This window comes from Danaus plexippus, chromosome 15, assembly GCF_018135715.1.
Source record: "Danaus plexippus chromosome 15, MEX_DaPlex, whole genome shotgun sequence".
NCBI lineage: Eukaryota > Metazoa > Arthropoda > Insecta > Lepidoptera > Nymphalidae > Danaus > Danaus plexippus.
In genome coordinates, this window is record NC_083547.1 from 4,137,983 (window position 1) to 4,157,795 (window position 19,813).

Consider the following 19,813-nt stretch of genomic DNA (forward strand, 5'->3'; position numbering starts at 1 on the left):
TTTAATACATGTTTGAACATATGTTTTTATTGTGATTAGAAAATTATTTATCTACCTAAAACTAATTTATCATTATTGTTTTTATTCCGTTAGGATAGTAGGCATGTTAGATTAAAATCTATGATCTTATTATATTTATACGTACATAATGTAGTACAGTATATCTTGACGTAGAAGATAAAGTCGCTTTTAATAATTAGGTCACGAAAGCTACAAGATTCACCGACATATCCGCAATGCTGCGTGGCACGAAGTTTAGGTAATTTCCTTTTCATGAAAGCATGAAAGATCTATAATAATTAATCACCAGTGAATTAAAAAATATTTTTGTCAATATTCGTTAATTAAAATAATTCAAAAAAAAAAATACGCTTCGAAGTAAAATAAATACGGCAATATATATTGTTGTGTTAGACCCCGAATATATTAGTATTCAGTAAATGGTTTTTATCTATACATTTTATCAGTTCATGGCAGTTGTTTTAAATTACTCTTTATCGCAAGTGGAGGAGACATGTCTATGACAGAAATCGGCGCCGCTTATACAGCTTTACGTCTGCCAAGAGCACGATTGACCTATAAAATACGAAACTTATAGATGGGTAAAAAATTTATTTCACGTTTTTCTGAAATACTATTCTAAGGAGAAACCATTCAGCTTCAATGACATATACAAGTCTACATTTTAGTATATATATATATGTATTTATTTCTTAGTATGTATGAATTTCTAATAGTCTACGGGTAAAAGGATTTTTGAAGTTTTCCTTATTACGTATTCAACAATAATCAGGGATTCATCTTTAGATAGTAATTCTTTAATATTGATTTCAACCTAAAGGAATGTTACCGAGAATTATATTCCAATGTAAGTATAAGAGTGTAGTTAAGTTTAAAGTTACTTAGAGCTTATTTTTTATGAATATTTTATAACATATGGACAAGTATATGATTGCAGCGTAACTTCTATGGGAACAAAAAAAATAGGTCACGGACGCGACATACAGGATGGGTAAAAAGTACGATCGCCTCATACCGTGGCACAAAAATTAAATATGCCAATGAAACTAGGCCTTTCGTGGTATAATAATGTCATTATTTGAGAAAGCAGACTTTAATATTTCCTTTTTGTCTATTCCAACTGGAATCATTAGAAAAATTTCGGTGTTGGAGCACGAAAATCCTGGCTTTTGTTAATATCACGAATATTTTATGGTTTAGGTCAAAGCGGCTTGCCTGATTTTTACTTTTTAAAGTCATTACTTTTGTTGAGTATTATTCTGTGCCGGCACAATGTCGTGACGATTATTCTATAATTTATGTGTGTAAATTGTGAAACTGAAAATATGTATTATGATTTTTATTTTTTTTATTGAATATTCTAAATATAACTTTTAATAGCAGAATACATTTAATTCTAAATAATAATATTTATTAATCAAAATAAGTTAATTAAATATATAGGACATTTTAATTATACATTTTAATTTTTTTTTCTTTTCAAAATTAAGAATTGTTCGTTGGCCGGAACGGTACCAAAGGATTCTTATGAGGTACCCTAAGGTTTTATAGATATAGATCAATTCCAATAAACATATGAAATACAAAGTAATGAAAAATTAGTATTTTATTAACATTTAAAAGCTTAAGTTAGGTGGGTTATGTCTTCATTTGATTTTGTTTTAATTTAAGACTGAGGCTGAACTTAAAAATAAAGGAAAGTGGGCTGGATTTCTACAATGAGAGTAAAAATCACAGGCATTTGCATTGAAATGTTTTGAGGTAAAAAAGGTAGAGGATAGGTGGTTTTTGTTGTTTGCATAACAAGAGGAGAGTCAGAAAAGTAACAAAAAGTTGCTCTTCTTGGGAAATACATCTCTTCGGTGTAAGAAGTTATTGAAAACTAATGTTTTATGACTTCTAATGGAAAGATATAATAAATTTTTCTTTGTAATTTCTTAATTTTTTCCTAATAAGGCGTTTTGTTTTAATATAATTTAATTGAATGTTATAATAAAATTCTATTGTTGTTTTAAGGTCCAGTGAAGTTGAAAAATCTTGTAAAAAGGAGAATTCAAGATATTAAAAATATAAATTTCATTATCTTATAAAATTTTCAAATCGATATATTTTCCCTTTAAATTCTAAACATTAACATAACAGGTATCCAAAATCATTCAAAAACTAAATATACCTATACACGATAGATGAAAGTTATTAATATTAATTAGTTGGAGGATAAAACACAGTAACCTTAAAGTAAATACATGTAACAACGTTAATACGTATTAAAGGCATTAACGTAACTTGGCTTAATCATATCGAGAACGAGTCGTGTGGTTTCACGTTAATTATGCTATAAAATTTAAGGTTATATGTAAATTTGTTTCTGACGTATATATATATATACTTGTTGGTAAGGCTTAAACAAGTATTTAGTTCGTAAAATAAAAAAGGAGCCATTTTCTTTCATTTATTTCAAGAAATAATTATTGTTATTTAATATATTTATTGTTATTATACTGATTAAAACTAATTGAAGCTAACAATAAAATCTCAAATAATGTTACAACGGTTGTATGAAATCCGATGTCGGTTAAGGAGCAACGTAACGAAATTCCCGTAGCGCATGCATCGTAAATTTACGGCACACAGGAGAGTAAGTTGTGTACTTTAGTGTGGTAAGCTTTTACAATCCGAACAAGTTACAAGCGGCTAGCGGGTAATTAATTGTTGGTACTTAGTAAATATGTGTTAGTTTTTGTTTTATTTGTTTGTTTTACTGATATTTGTATAAATTTCTTTTTACACACTGTTTATAGAATATCAATAATTCAAATCACAAAAACCTGGAAACATTATTGAGTAAATATATTGAAAACTACTTTAAACACCAAGGGTTTAATGAATAATAAAGAATAAAAGTCTGAAAAATCTATAAACGCCGTTCTCTCAACTCTTCAATCGCTGGAAGTTCACGATCAGTGCATACATAAACGCCATGGAAAATAAAAGTCAATATTGTATATAAGTAGCATAGGAGTAGTAATTAAAATAGTTATTGTTTTATTTTTAACACACACACACACATATATATACATATATATATATATATATATATATATATATATATATATATATAATACCTTAGATCTTCGCGTGTATTTTATTTATTATACAATTACACATATTATATAATTAATGACAAATGTACGTGTTCATTTAATATTTCAATGTAATAGTTGCGTGTTAAATAAATTACAACAATCTATTTTTATTTTCCGTTCATAAATATATTTTTTTTTCGTCCGGATTAAAATAAAACAACAGTTGCGAGACGCAATCTCACGATTATATTGTTACATTACAACAGCACTGTAAGACTATTTTGAAGCAATTTCACTCACACAGGGTAGAGGGTTTGCACAAATTGCGATTTAATTAATGTGAAACATAACTTTGGTTTCTGTTATGTGTAAAGTGGATTTCATATAACTGTTTTACAATAATTGATACGAGTATTTCAATTGCAGTCATTAAAGAACTATTAGAATAATAAAATTTATATCGCTTAGAGGGCTACATATGAATTTGTATCACCATATAAACATATTCAGAAACTACCGATAAAATTATTAAAACAATATACATCAATTGATGTATCCATTACCTGGAAATAGGTTAAGTAGATTATTTATAGGCGAAGTGGTTAGTTTTATGCTACTAGGGGCTCTTGAAAAATCATAGTATGAACGTCAATAAAAAGGTCGATACTCTTTGTATAATTCATTTGGTCTAAGTTTAATCATTATTTGATAACATTTTGCAAAAACAAATTGATATTTTAATGAAACTTTTTATAAAAAAATTCTATTGAAAACGAAATAATTAATTGAAAATTGTAAATTTTTATTAAAAACCAAGAACACTGAAGGTATTAAAGTCGATATTCTAACAAAGTCTTAAATCTTAAAATAAAAGTAACTAAAATAATAGGTAGGTAGAAGAAACGCAAACTCTTGTTACATTAGTAGTATTTTTCTATTAGAATCTGATACAAGGAAAGCTTGTTAATCCTCGATTGTCTAATAATGTAATAACAATAAATCATTGTTGAGTATGAGCTTAGAATAATCCACAATAGTTAATTTATTACGTTTAATGATTATAGTGAAATAACTTATAAAAATATCGTTTTTGTTATTAGAATGCATTAAGGAACTATAACTTTGAACTTATATAGAGATTTTATCAATTAAATACTTATTGAAGAAACACTGTACGAAGTGAGACACTTGACTAAAGGCAACAGATGCTGCACAGGAAATCAGTTAATCCTCTAATAACGACATCAGAAATACCTTTTAAGTCAAAAGTCTCGTTGGTATTAACCTATTCATGTGTAAAAACAAATGAATTATCAGCATTGTTAATCTGTTTTCATCTAAGTAAACAATCTTTCATCAACAAGATATTCTCAAACATCGGAATAAAACATATTTGTTTTTACAACCGATATTATATCTTGGGAATAAAGCATTCATATTTGTCACGTAGGTGCTATGGGCACGAGATCTCTGAATTATAAGTTGCCTTTAGCAAAAGTACCTCCATTGTACCGCATTGCTGCAAGCGATTTCTGAACGTTATCACAACGAGAGTCCATTTTAAAAATTGTCAATTGTAAATTTTTGTAGAATTTTTCGGGAAATCTGGAACACTAACATGGCTCACGGAGTCGGACGTACAGCGATATTATGTCAACCGTTTTGACAAACCGCTGCCGGCCACTTGTTTTTTGCCAGCAGAAACATTTAATCTGACAGACAACTAAATGGTTATTCCTTTTTAACAATGTTACAGCAGCTAAATTTGAAGCGGTGGCTATTAAATAAATCATAAAAAAATAAGAAAATCAATAACAGTGTAGTTTTAGTGAAAATTTTTTACGAAACTGTTTTTGGACGGCTAAAAATAAAGCAACAGTTTGTTTGATTTTTTTTTTACCTAAGTCTGATCCTAGAATTTTCAAAAATTATATAAACAAATCCCAATGCCTTATCACGTGTTGGCCGCCTTTCAAGAAACAAAAGTTCGCAAATCCTTATGCGTAATTCTATGACGAATTACATTAGACAAACTTTGGTGAAGAGGTTTATAATTTCATAAAGTTGTAGGATTTGTAAACAGATTAGTGAATCCTTCAAATACATAATACGTTGGTTTAAGAATGGTAACTGAATTAAGTTTTTTACAAATCAGAATGAATATTATGAATTTGTCCCGAATTTTATATTGAAACCAGGACTTTTATTTTTATTTATGGTGTTTTTTCATTAAAAAAAATCAAAAATATGTAAACTGAAAGACTTATGGATTTGAAAATAAATTCAAAATAATGCCATTGCTATTATTTAAAATTACTTTTTTTTATTATAACGAGAAACAAAACTGAAACACATGTAGATTTTTATTGTCTGGAAATAACAAAACTTGGAGCGAAGTAGTCGTATCTTTAGGTTCACATTTTTGGTCGTGACTCTATTTTAACTTTACAGCCATTATTCTTTATCAACGCCAGGACCGACAATACATCACATTTAGTAGAATTTTATCGGAAGAATGCCATAGCATGTTCAAATACAAACTAAATAAATATGTGACTTTTTCAATGTTCAACATAATAAATTCAAAATAATTTACAAACACAACATGTGTAAGAAATATATATAAGTTGTTTATTTGATTATACAAATTAATTTAACTTAATTATAATAAAAGTATTTTAAATACAGATGATAAGTTTTTAGCAAGTACATTCAAAATAAACTTCATAATACCACGTCAAATGATTTGACCTCTAAGTTCCTTAATATGTTATTCAATGGTCGTACTAAAAGTGAATATTAATGAGAAAGGAAAAGAATAGTTACATTTGTAACTGTCAACAGATTCGACATTCATTTCAGTAAAGAACGAACGTTTAGACGGCTCTTAATTTAATCCTTTGACTTAAAGTGAACTAATTCAAATTGGCTAGTAATGAATTCATTGTTTCAATGATAAATGGTGAAATGGAAAACTGATTACATATTTTACATTACAAAAAACAAATATTAAGACATCTTTTTTTCTGACTTACGAATACCTTATTTTATATCGTGACTATTAATTGACAGAGCAGGCGAGGCATTGCGTAAATTATAAAGTTACTGAGTGAAGATTAATATACCCCACCATTCATATATGACCTCTCCCTTCCGTGCTTTTACTATAATAATACTAACAATGTGCGCGAAGCTACCCGTTCCTGGGGGTCCAGGAGTTGGACGACTCGGCAACGCACAGCTGTGTCTGACATTATGTTTCTACTCGGATTTTCTAAGATGAGGGTAAGAATAGATTCATCTGAATGTCTACGGGATTTAGGTTAACAATGTTCGAGATTTTACACCTTTTATATTTATAGGTTAAAGTAAAGATTATATAAACAAATTAATCAATATATAAATTAAATTTAATGACATATTGATTATATATTTATGACATATATCTCTAATACTCAGTAAAAATGTTTGAATATTTCATCTAAGACATATTTTTACTCTCAAAGCTGTTACTGCGTGTAATCAGAAACGAAAATTGCGATATGTAAGTGCTTATTTATTTGCAGAAGCGTATGTAAACAATCTGAAATGTATTTTATTTTTCGTCTACATTTGTGGCAGACGAAAAGTCGTTTGGGGAAATGAATGGTGTGAAATTTTAAGGGTCCATTATAAGAAACTCTCAATCTACTACGTTTTTAGCATAATCATAATGGGAAAGTAGAGAAATAATGAAAACGTACCAATTGTAAGGAAAAATTATTAAAGACAATTTAATTATTTCTATGTTAAATTTGATTATTGTTAAGGCCATTTTATTATTACTTATGGTATATTAATTATATGAAGAAGTGGTTTTATGAAATTCGATTACCTTGAGCGTAACTTAACGGTGTGGGTGTGACAGTTTAAAAAATATACCACCTATGAATTTATCCTTTATCAAAGGCTTAAATAAAGATAAAGACGCGAGACCAAATAGGGCATCAATCAAGGGTTTCTATCTACAAAATTGATATCCAAGTCCCTTCATTTATCACTCAATCTTGAGGAGTTTATATCCAACTAAAACGCGTCCCGCACTTTTTATCGCTTCTATTTAAATCTAAAGAAAGATGTTTCATGTAAAATTGAATAAGGAGAACCAAAATTAGTTATACCTTATATAAAAATAGTACTTAAACTATCGTGCAGAGAAACAATAACAGATGGCGCCAGTTGTACTGATGTCGTTCTCCGACTCGTGGGCCGTCAGCGTGTCCAATCACCCAATCACACCATTCATTGCTGCACGCCATTTATAATTCATTCGAACCGATCGTTTCTTATATAAGCGTATAATTGTCAAAGGAGCCGTATTTTAAACTGAAGACATTATTTTCTATGTATAGCGGTTTGACATTTATTGTTTCCACATGTGTAGCACGTTCCCTTGTTTCAAAAACACATTAGCATTACTGTCATAACGTATCTAAAACTGTTACGAGAAGTAATAACTCGCAAGCGATATGGTACATTGATAAAGAGAACTACCAACTGATTGATAGGTTACGGCTATTTTTCTTGCGAGACGAGTTCTGACTAAATTCTAAACATTACCTCATCAATCAATACCTTACTAACATAAGCCTCTCAATGTATGGTAATCAGTGTTATCCATTGGGAATGTACCTATTGTGGTGGAAAATTGAAAAATAGTGGCAGCACCTTATTCGGAATTCATTTATTCATTGGTGCATATGTAGAAGTGTAACCCGAATTTACCATATTTTTGGATTTAGGGTTATACCTTGTAAATTACATTGCAATAATTTAAAACCTATTATTATAGTTATAGGTAGATAACTTCTTCTAATGGAATTAGAATAATGATATCACTCCATATTATATTCTTTTCGTTATCAAATCAAGAGACCTTACAAGACAAATGTAGTTATCATATTCTCACAGGTTATGAATCGGTATCATTAGCAGAATGATTAATGCTTAACCCAATTCAGTAAACCAGCAGATGGCCACCACTCGCTGCCAAACTATCGCGTTCACTATCAGATACATAATTACCGAATATTAGCAGCACGTACACTATGAAATTAGTCTTTTGTTAATATGTTACAGGCTTTGTTACTGTTTATTATAAAGCTTTCATTTGGTGATTAACGTGAATTTATTTGCTTTATCCTGGTAAACTAGAACTACTTGGTAATTATGATTAATGGTTTACACATATTCAAAACCCACCTGTTCTATTATATTAAATTAACGTTCAATTCGTATATTATCAACATTAGTACTAATAATATGTGTTACATTCAGCGCTAGGTTTTTATGAATGATCTAAGTTTGTTTAGCAAATATTAAGTGGACATTATATCGACATAACGTACTTATGATGGCATTAAAATCGACACTGACTATTAAGCAGCACTGTCATAAATTTATGCAGAAAAACATAATAAACCTCACAAAAAGCAACAGACAGGCCGGGTCCTTTAAAACCAATTTGTATCGGCTTTACGATTACCCAGACCATCAAACAAGGGATATTGTTTTTATGTCATATTAATTTTGATGTTACTTGCCATTATTTCTTCATATAAATTAGATACAACCAATTTTGTCTAAGTGCAGAAGATAATCGAAGACTCTGAACCAACGATCGCTAAAGCATTTTAAATTCAACCAGCCATATTATTAACATTCTGTATGCATCATTGTATTTGTCTATAACGTATGCTATACATATACGTATGTATAAGATTTCAATGAGAATAAAGCTATTATTCCCGTGTATTGTATTCCCTAGATTACGTTTTCAAATTACAGGTTTACAAACCGTCCAAGCAATAATTACAGACGAATACAATTGCTGTAATGATACAGACAATTAGGGTTTGTTTTTATTTGATGACATTTTGTGTTCGTTTTAATATTTGTTTAACGCACGTGGGAGTTTCGTCCCGATTGCTGTTTCGATGCATGTGTTGACCTCGGCGTAAATTAACCGGAAACTGTAGAAGGATATTGTTAAATTCCTTGAATATCTTTTCAGCTATTAAAATATGAACACATGAATAATATGAAGACATTAAAAATAATGAGTTTTACATAAATGTATTGACGGATAGTACAATTTAATATACCTTTCTAACTTTAACATCAAGTGTTTTTTGTCGATCGCAGTAAAAGTTTTGTGCAAACAAACTTTATTATTTGTGACCGATTGAATTGTTAAAGATGAAGAATTTAATGATATGGAAATAATAATGCACTTTGTGGTTGAAACAACAACTCATTGTATTCAATTTATAATGAAGACCAGTTACTATACTTTACAAGAACACTTTATAAAAATTAATAAAACCTAATTTATTTATTCAATAGAACCAATATAACATTAATCTTTAATGAGAAAATCTTTAAAGCGTTTGTCATATAGGCATATTTAACAAACATCCACTATATCCGTCGAAAATTAAATTGTATGACAGACGAAAACGGAACTTAAAAAAAGGACTGTATATGAATAGATGTAAATTATTTTAAATATGAATGCGTAAGGGCGGAACAGTCTCGATATGAGCTCATAATAGTCGTGCGTGCTTCTGTCAGGCAAGGTATGGGTGGTCTTGTGGCTAACCTATATCAATACAGTTTTTTACTATTTACTGCAGTAAAGCATGTTTGTAAGGTGTTGGAACAACTACGTGTGATTTGTTGACCCTTTAGAGGGTATCGATCTTTGGACAAACAATTTTTTGCTTCAATTCAAATGAATTATGGCCCGGCTATGTGGCACGGTCATTCAAGCAATTGTGATATTTGTATATACTGTGTAATGACATTGACGTTAATAGATAATATGCACTTTATGAAGCCCATTTAAATTATTCAGAAAATTCAATAGAAAGCTTCGTTACAATCCAAATTAAATATCTTGTTTTGTTAGGAAGTAATAAAAACATACATGTTTTTCAAATACTTTTAAAGGAAAAATACTAATTAAATACTCCTTTGATGATTCATTTTTTATTTGAACTGTATGACATAATTAAAGCGGTTTTATTGTTTATTAATGTTTCTATTTACATCGAATACGCTTTCAAACTATTTATTTTTAAAAACTTTGTATGTTTTTTATTGGCAGCAATTATATTGCGTTTGAGATATCATTTAATTTATCTTCTACAGTTTTTTTTTTTCAAATAAATATAAAGTTTAACACTTGGATAAGACAAATAATGAAATTATTATAAGTCGTCCCAGTATTGATTCTTTATTGCTCAATATACAGAAAATTCATATCTATTTATTTGACTGTTGCAACGTTCTTTTAGTGTCAAAATGTCTGTATAAAATAAAGTAGCAGTGATTGCTCATTAGCTGTAAAATGGTTATCTTTATTAATAATATACAAATGCATCCAATAGCCTGTGCTTTCGAACAGTTCCTGTTTGTTTATTAGTCATCGTTCAGAGTTTCTAATTACTCGTAATCGACTTATTATCAACTTAACAAATAGTATTTAATTTGAAAACAACGTCATTAAAATTTATTTTTCTTTTTTAAATTTTGTTGTTATAAAGTTTTACGTCAGAGGAATGTATTTTAGGAATAGATAGAAGAATATATTTTAGTAATATATAAAGGAGTATTTGATGTTAAATTTTTATTAAATGTTACTTCTCTTTTTTGCACTTAACCAAAACAGATACAACTATGTTTTTTTTTCTAATAAAAAGCTTGCAGCTTGCAAACAACTCATTTTTATTTAAAAAATCTGTTGTTTTTTTTTTGGGAAGCTGGTCCGCATTGCGAGTTGTTAGCAATTACCGCACAAATTCGCTAACAAACCGTAACTCACGTTGATCGAAGAAGCAGCGGTCCAGACCATTCATAACGTATACAACCGCATAGTGCACTGAACACACAATTTTTATTTGTAACGTTCACAAACACTTCTGGTTGTCACACTGAAAAACAAATCACAGCGTATGTTCAAACTCGTTCACAGCACAACGTCAGGAAGGGTGTTCGTCCACCGACACGGAACTTTTAAAAGATGTTGCCGTTAGTACTGTCGGCGCGCGACTGAAGTGCGCGCGGCGCTCCGGCTGGCTGCCGGTGGTGGGGGGACAAGGGGATGCGTGCGTTCGGAATCCACTTCCCACGTGCTCCGTTCCGTCCCTTTCTTACGGGACGGGTTGGCTTTTTAAAAGCGCGGCCCGTCGACGCATCGATATGCCCGGGGCGATGTTTCTCAGTAAACTTGTTTATGCGTACTGCAGCTAATAATAACACGCGAATAACACTCGCCGCATTTGTTTTTGTTTGTTGCGTTTTTTATTGCACTTCACTTTGTTTGACTTAAGTAAGTATCTAGTGCGATTGCACTTTACTTTCACTTAGAAATGTTCTTTTAAAATAAAAGCTAAGGTGTATTCGTTATGTGTTTCTAATCTTGATTTTTATTTTGACGTCTTGATTAATGTTGGACAGCAATAATTAGCTAAAATAAATATATTAGAATAAAAAAGATAAAACTTTGTAACAAGATAAGGGTTTGAATAAAAAATATCCATATTCATGGAATGATTAAAACAGGCTACACACGATGGTAAAAAGAGACAACTAGTATACAAGAGGGACAAGTTCAGATAGGAGACAAAAAGTTAATGTGTTTCTTAAAAACTTATTTTCGGTGCACCTTATCGCCTTGTCAGTCATCGCAATGTTTTACTGCTTTTTACCGAATACCAAAGTATACGGTTTGACTCATTGTTGAAAAGTTGGTTAGGTTTGATTTACGACGTGTTTCAAATGGGTGTGAATATTAATATTCTATTTTTACTGTAGTCGGTAACTTTGGATTTCATACCATCAATGTTTTAAAGTGTTATTCTCACAAATAATATAGAAATGTTCGTATAACTTGAATTCTGTTTATTCATTTTGACAACTTCAATAACAATTTAAACTCCTGTAAAAATAATAAGTATATGTTATTTTATTTAACCCTCAATATCTCAATTAAAACGACTCCCACGTATTCCAGCCATTAGGGATTCCTCGTTGGAGTGTTAAGAACATTACAAAGCAGTATAATCTAATAAATAAACAGTGGGGACATTTAGTCGGAGTGATTAAGGGTCTTCGTCTTTGAGACTATATGTTAGAAATTGTTACGCCTGATGATTTTGATTTCACTGCCACTATTCTGGTACCTATAGTTTACATGATACCATGGATGGTTATGAAATAAGTAATAACTATAATTTTTCTTCAATTATAATATAAAAGACCGAATGAAATAATTAACTTCGCGATAACGGTATCTATTGCTTGGTAACTTTTCTCAGATTCCTGGCGTTTGATATTTTGTCTTATGAAAATTTAGGAGACAGCATCATTAAAGTGATAATGGAAAAATTGACAAAAATAAGCGTCATTTGCGAAGTTAAGACGTCGGTAGAAAGTGCAACTTTAGAATATAGCGATTCCAATAAAGCGATTTAGTGAAACGAAACGGCTGCTAGTTAAGTTTCATCACATTTATTACGCACACAAATTGGTTTCAATACAACTTCAAAGTAAACACCTGGTGGTAGGCAATTTTTTGTTTTTTGTTTGTTCCAATCCAACATTGAAACACAGTGGAAAATAAATTAAAACATAAAAAAAAATTGTCAGTTTTTTATCAATACTTACTATTTGTAAAATAAAAAATAAAAAATGTAATATATCCTATACATTTAATAAGAAAATAAATAAACCAGGTATAATTAAGGTACATTTGATGAAATCTTATCCGACCGGTAGTGATGATTTTATAGTATTATATAACGCCCTAACTCGTAGGAAACTATAAAAATATTGCTTTTTTATTACAACCGACGTCTACAAATATGAAACCCCAGCAAAATTGTTCTATTTAAATAATTATTTTCTAATTATATTATTATGATTATGTCATGTGGAATGTAAATGCTTCTACTATATTTTTAGATACTTATCGAAAAAGGTGTGTAAATATTATTGTTGAGACTTTTCATGTACATGAAATAAATAATAATTTTATTAACTAGCAATAACAATGTTTGTTTGGGTACAGCGCCGGTAGAGGGTATCTACTATGAATTTATAATATTCTGCTTACTAATTTCTTAAGAGGTTCCAAGCAAGGGCAAGCAATCAGAAAGCATACCCTGTATGGAATATTAATGTATCAGTGCTATACTTTGATATACACTAGGCGGAATAATAGGCCAATGCAAGTGCACAACGCTGAGACGATATATAATTTTGACTAAGTATGACTGGGTATCAGGAAACAAGGTTTAAACATATTAAAATTAAAAAAATAATATTTTACACATAAATCTGTTCCTGTCATTATAGGATACTATTTTGTATGAAATATAAAGTTACACTTTTTCTTCAAAAAAATTATAATTGTTTGACACATAATACATCCCCATTGTTCTACCTTTTCACTCTTCCATTGTTATGAGTGTCATGAAACATGAAAATTATTTCTTTTTGAATGTCTATAATTAAAATATTAAACTCTTTTGACATCTCCAAGCTAAACTTACTAGAACTTGACTCAACTTGCATAATCTTCACGTAACAGTCTCGTTGTCGTATCAAATAGCTTAAAGAGTATTCGCTAAGTGTATTAGAACTTTGTTACACTTTATTGGTGTTGAAGCGGTGTTCCCAGTGTAATTTTGTTTAAATATAATCATTTTAATTATTTAAATCAGTATAGAGGGTAACAAGAAAAAAATATTTTTCACAGTCGTTCCTAAAGTAAAAAAATAATAAAGATACATTTAAGACAGATGCTATTTAAAGAAATAAAAAATAATATTTGAACTAAGTATGTGGAAAGATTGATAAATATATGTACAAGCTATTTATATAAGTATGTAGTTAAAACGTCAATCCCATTACATGCAGGTACTCTCCAATTCTGAATATAAACATACAAAGCAAACCCACAACTGACATAAATTATACATGAGACCAATGCCCCATGAGTGAGATACGTTAGCATTGACTTCAAAAGTTAAAAAAAAATATCGTTGTTATAATAATTATTTTCATATAAATATCCAGATTTCAGATAACTATTCAAATGATTTCCCTTTACGTACTAGTTTTGAATCCTACGGATTTCTACTTAACATTTCTAACTTTATATACAAACTATTTTATTTATATAATACATGTGAATGATGGAATAAGTAAACGTCAACCGTATCATGTCCTTCTTCCAAGGCCTTAGCAAAGTGCTTAAAGCGTAGCATAACTCCAGCGTACTTAGCTTAAGCTAAACCAGCTATAAACTGCAAGTTATCCGCTATTTTATTTGCGGAGTAACGGCTTTGCGAGCCTCTTTGATTCCATTTTGAGATCACGCTTAAAATATTAAGATATTAATATGGATACATTACAAATATATGTAAAATGAAAAGGTAAACTATTATATAATTATAATATTTATTAAAGGTCATTAAACCTTTCACCTTTTTTATAAATTTTTATGAGTAAGATTTAATAAATGTGTATATTACATACATAAAGTCATAAATATACATATATTCAAGTAAGTATGATTGTCTTTGAGTTACTTTACCAATATAAAATGCATGCGTGCATCATCTTCCGAATACCATGGCAGATGTATCTCGAAATTTGTAGCTTAATCTACTGGAACGATATATAACAAAGACTGTAGGGATGTAAAGCTTTTCCTAATGGATTGTGTTGTCATTTCAAACAATATTTTGGAGTACCTATTATTTAATAATTAATAATTAAATGATAGCTGGTTATCAACTTTTTTTATTTATGTTAGTTAAAAGGAAATGTTGTTACAAAAGCAATCGCCGATTTTAAAATGTCTTATTATGGCAAATAAGGTATGTGACGTAAAATTGTAGGATCTCATAGGAGATCCGATGTACCCCGATTCCCGACTCTGACCACACATGAATTACGCCAACCCTACACATTAGTGCACTAAACTTGACAATAACTTAATTTTAAGCAATGAAGGGTGAATCCCCAACGGATGGCTGTGTCAGGGATGACAATCGCTTCAGTTTAATCTGATTAGAAGAATCGATGAGGTACGAACGACATAAATACATATCTAAGCTCTACAATACTTTGAAATCGACTCTTGTTGGATGTGTAATAAAAAGAATCCCTTATTCTTTTATTTTTATATATTAAATACATATTTCTTAGAAAAATTAATGTATTTATGTCTAAAGAGAAAATTTTATGAAATTCATAATACATACTCTAACATCGCGTTTTATAAAAAATAAAAATATACACTTCATATGGCAACTTCCGCTTCTTTCTCATTTACTTGCGCAATGTCGACTCGAACGGACGTCACATGCAAATGTCGCCATGTGAAAAATAAGAAAGAGTTATGTCAAATTTTATTTCCTTACGATATTTTATGATACATTTTAAATATGCACCCGACGTTATACTGTTTATGACACTAATATTCTAGATTCATTTAAAATATATTGCTTTAAAAGAATGTGTTAGAATCATGTTATATGAAAAATATCATAAATATTTTATGTTTCAAGTAAGTAAAACGTTTAAGTTATTAGTGAGATGTTTATATATTAAATAACATAATCGTAGTAATGGTCTGCCTGATCGATTGAGGACGCTTTATCTTTTATTGTGACTGAGTTTGTTGAATCTGCTATTCCTTAGTAACTGTCTCCGGGGACTTTTATTGTAATCCAAATAACTGTGATATTTATGATGAAAAGTTTATGAAATATTGAAATTGCTGTTATCGAAATCATTATACAGCTTTTGTATTTTTAACATCTATTATGTTCTTGTCCGGAAAGAACTCAATATTAATTGTGAAGGAACTACATCAGGAATTATTTTTAATAATATAGAAGTTTGTAGGCTATAATTTTATTGACTTTTGTATCAAAAAACAATTTTATCATCGCTATAGAATCCCTGTCGCCGTTACTTTTATTAGTAAAACCATAAATTCCCGCAGGTTTGCTATGTCATGGAAATTTGTAGTTTTTTATTTAGAATTTGTTTATTTGTTTGAAATTTTCGAATTCAAAACTGTAGATATGTTTGCTCTCGCCATTTGACTATGAAAAAATTTAAGACTCTGTGACTTTGAATTTCACTAGAGCATAATTAATAAATTTATATATATTTTTTTTGTTTAATAGTAATATATAGAAATAATATGAATTCAATTTTGTATTATTCAAGTGGATTAAATGTTCGTTATGTTTTCTTTCCTTTTCAGTACGCTAAGATATTTAATAGTCGTAGCAGGGGTCATATTGTTCTTTAAAAAAAAGACAATGATCAAACCAAAGCTTTATGTGGTTGTGTCAGTTTTATTGTTTCAACGCTTTGGAAATACCTATAAAATTTAATTAAATCCCTTCTTTCCATTAATTAGTTACACTTGCCCCGTCTGTTTCGGCCGCAAGAAAAAAAATAAAAATTTGAGATCGTTCGCACATTTAGTTTTAAGATCTATAGACTGCCCTTATAGTTTCTGTATTACATATTTTTTTAATTTTTTCGATTTATCCTTTATTTTTAACAGTATCTGTATATGGTAAAATGTGTATGAAAGAGGAGGTAAAGTTAACTGAATGTATTTCTTCTGGATTGACCTTTGTTTAAAATAATTATTATCTAAAATGTAATTTAAGGTGTTTGGCTTATAAATGGCTATACTAAATGAATATTGATATTGAAATTCCTCAAACAAATAGTCTCCTATAAAAAATTTAGAAATATAAGATAAAGATCATTAAAATTGTTTTCATACATAATATAATAGAGTACCCAGAAGTAGTACGAAATTAATTTTAGAAGAAATGCTTTATATTATAGAAATTTGTTTGTAGTCAGTGACTTTGATAAAAAAGAAGTCGTAAAAAGTAAGAACTGTAATTAAATAATGTTTCAAATCTTTTTGGTGCTTACAAAAAATTAAACACATTTTAGTAGAGCTAAATATTTTTGTATAGCGTTAAGTTTTAAGGCTTGTCCAATTTCAAATTTCGTTTCTACCGAATAGTGTTCGTCAGACTTTAATTAACGCTAATATAATAGAATCGACATATGAATAAAAAGTTTCGAAATAAGACAGTAGAAATAGATCTGGGGTTTTAATTAGAATACGAAGCCCAACTTATGCACCTGAAGGCAACTCAAACTGACAAGCCGTATAAAATAGATACGATCTTGAGGTCACACCGAAATAAAACGTGTTGTTTCAAAAATAGCAAAGTTATATTCACAGTCTTTTAGGGAGTATGTGAATTTAAACTTAAAATTTTAATTTTATATCATACATATCATCATACCGACTTTCCTTTATCCTTGCCAGGTGTTAAATTGTATATTAAAAAATTAACAGCCTCAAAATATAATTTATGAAAATAGCGCAAATTATTGCATACCGTATAGAATATAAATTGTTTAAACGTATAATTGGAGAGTTTATATATATATATATATGTATATAAATATATATATTGATCATACTTATAATTCTCGGTGTGAGCAGCGGTCAATACGAGTGTTTTCTCACCGCTTTGAAAGATCAAACGGGCCGCAGGTCAAATCTCGAAGCTTGATAATATCTTACGAATGATAACCATAGCCCACAGGTACGAGTGTATCAACAAAAACTATGTACATATCATTATTGCAAAAGTTTTCTTCTACATATTGATACTAAGGATACAAAAACATTGAAAGTAAGTACATAAGAAGCACTAATTTGAAAGAAAGCATAATAAATTATTTCATAAATAGAAAATTAATTCTAAAACTTTATTAATAGGCCTCAACATTATAAGAAGCGCTCCATAATGTGAAGTGAACCGATGAATAATTATGATTCTGGAACAAAACAAACCGTTGCATAGTTTATACTTCGTTACCGCCTCATAAAAGAGTCAACGAGAGGACCCCACTGTTTTATCGCGTTGTAAAAAAGAGTTAGAACAGTCTATGTGTTTTTATCAAGTTAGGATACGATGTTTTACATGACGAAATATTTTAAGTCAACATTTTTTTCAACCATTCTTTTTCGTTCTATTAAAAATTACGAATTCATTGTTGGAAACTTCTATATATTAAGCCGTGGTGGTCTGGAGGTTAAAAGCCCGCCTCTTATACGTGAGGATACGAGACGACGCGGGTTCGAAACCTGGCGAGTACCAATGTGATCTTTTCCGAGTCATATGTACTTTGTAAGAGTATTTAGGCACCACTGAGGGACGGTGAAGTAAACGTAGTGAGGAAACCTGGTCTTATAATTTCAAATTATACGATTGAAATCCCCAACCCGTCTTGAGCAAGCATGGCGATTAATGCTCTAACCTTCTCCAAGTGAGAAGAGTCCTTTGCTCAGCAGTGGGCTCCGATAGGCTGATGATGATGATGATGATGATATATTTATTTTTAACGTTGCAATATAAAATTTAACCTCATTATTTTATCGTAGCAGTGAGTATAAATGAAGTACTGCTATTAATGGAGTCTCGTTATCCATTTAACATGCACATCGCACATTTGGAATTGTCAAAACTCCAGCAGAAAGTATCTGCTCGAAACCTCTTTTTGAATTAAACGAATTTTTGGAGTCGAAACCTTCTTTGATTTTTATAAACAAATTTTTCTTACTGTTTAAATTAAAATACTAAAATACCAAAGCAGGTAAACCAGTAAAAAAATGTTTCAAATTATTTACAAAGTGTAGCGAAATCACTGCACGCCGCTCCATAAACTTGTATTCGACACAAAAGTGGATATTTCTTATAAAGAAGCAAGTTTGTCCAAGTTTAAAGTAACGGGGCAGGGCATAGTAGTTACGATTTTGAAATCATACTGGAAACAAAGGTTCGTTGGATATGTAATCATACAAATTTACAGTTGCTACCGACGTAAGCTTAAAATCGTAGATTTATCAAATTGTGTGTCAATGAAAATTTATACCTATAGGAATAATATTTTCCTTGTGATAGTTATGGTAATTCTTGGTCAACATAATATGAGCCTAAACTTTTTATTCTATCAGTTATTGTTTTAAATAACATTTTCTTAATTTTATGACATCTCTTATTGTACTCTCTCATATTCTTTGTGGTTAAATTTTGAACGTAATACACGGAGAGAGAATTATTTACAACAGTAATACAAATCTTAACTTTGCATTCACTGAATTTAATGAAACTAAACTATTCAGGTTCAATTTTGCAACCACAAGAAAATGATATAGTGTTTATAAAAATCTTAAACCACTTTACTGCAAAAATGCTTTAAGTAGAAAATTATTCTACCCCGGATTCCTACGCCTATGTTTTTCAGACTAAAGAGGGTTAGCACTTAGTTTCACGTATTCCTTGTTGTTTAAGAGTTTACCAGAGAGATAGTCGCAACGGAACGTTACGATTTATGAATTTTCAACCAGTATGGAGCTTCTCATTTGTTCCATGAAGGGATAGAAAGAATTTTTTGGGTTTTGGGATACGAAACAATCTACTGCTTTTCTATGAAAATTTTAAGGACAAACAATCGTCTTAGTTATTAAATCAAGTCATGAATTTTACAAAAGGTAGTCCGTTGATCAAGTTATGTGTTTTATTACAGCTTATATC

At 29.9% G+C, this 19,813-nt stretch overlaps 1 protein-coding gene across 4 annotated transcripts in view; it reads right to left on the reverse strand.

Moving 5' to 3' along the window:
* Window positions 1-11,195, reverse strand: part of LOC116766169 (teneurin-m) — a 131,243-nt gene extending 120,048 nt beyond the window's left edge. For all 4 annotated transcript variants that reach the window (XM_061522960.1, XM_061522959.1, XM_061522958.1 and 1 more), the window contains exon 1: window positions 10,972-11,195. In XM_061522960.1, the coding sequence (XP_061378944.1) occupies window positions 10,972-11,005 (34 nt within the window). In that variant the 5' untranslated portion in view covers window positions 11,006-11,195. The remainder of the gene's footprint in view (window positions 1-10,971) is intronic.
* Between the last annotated feature and the right edge of the window lie 8,618 nt (window positions 11,196-19,813).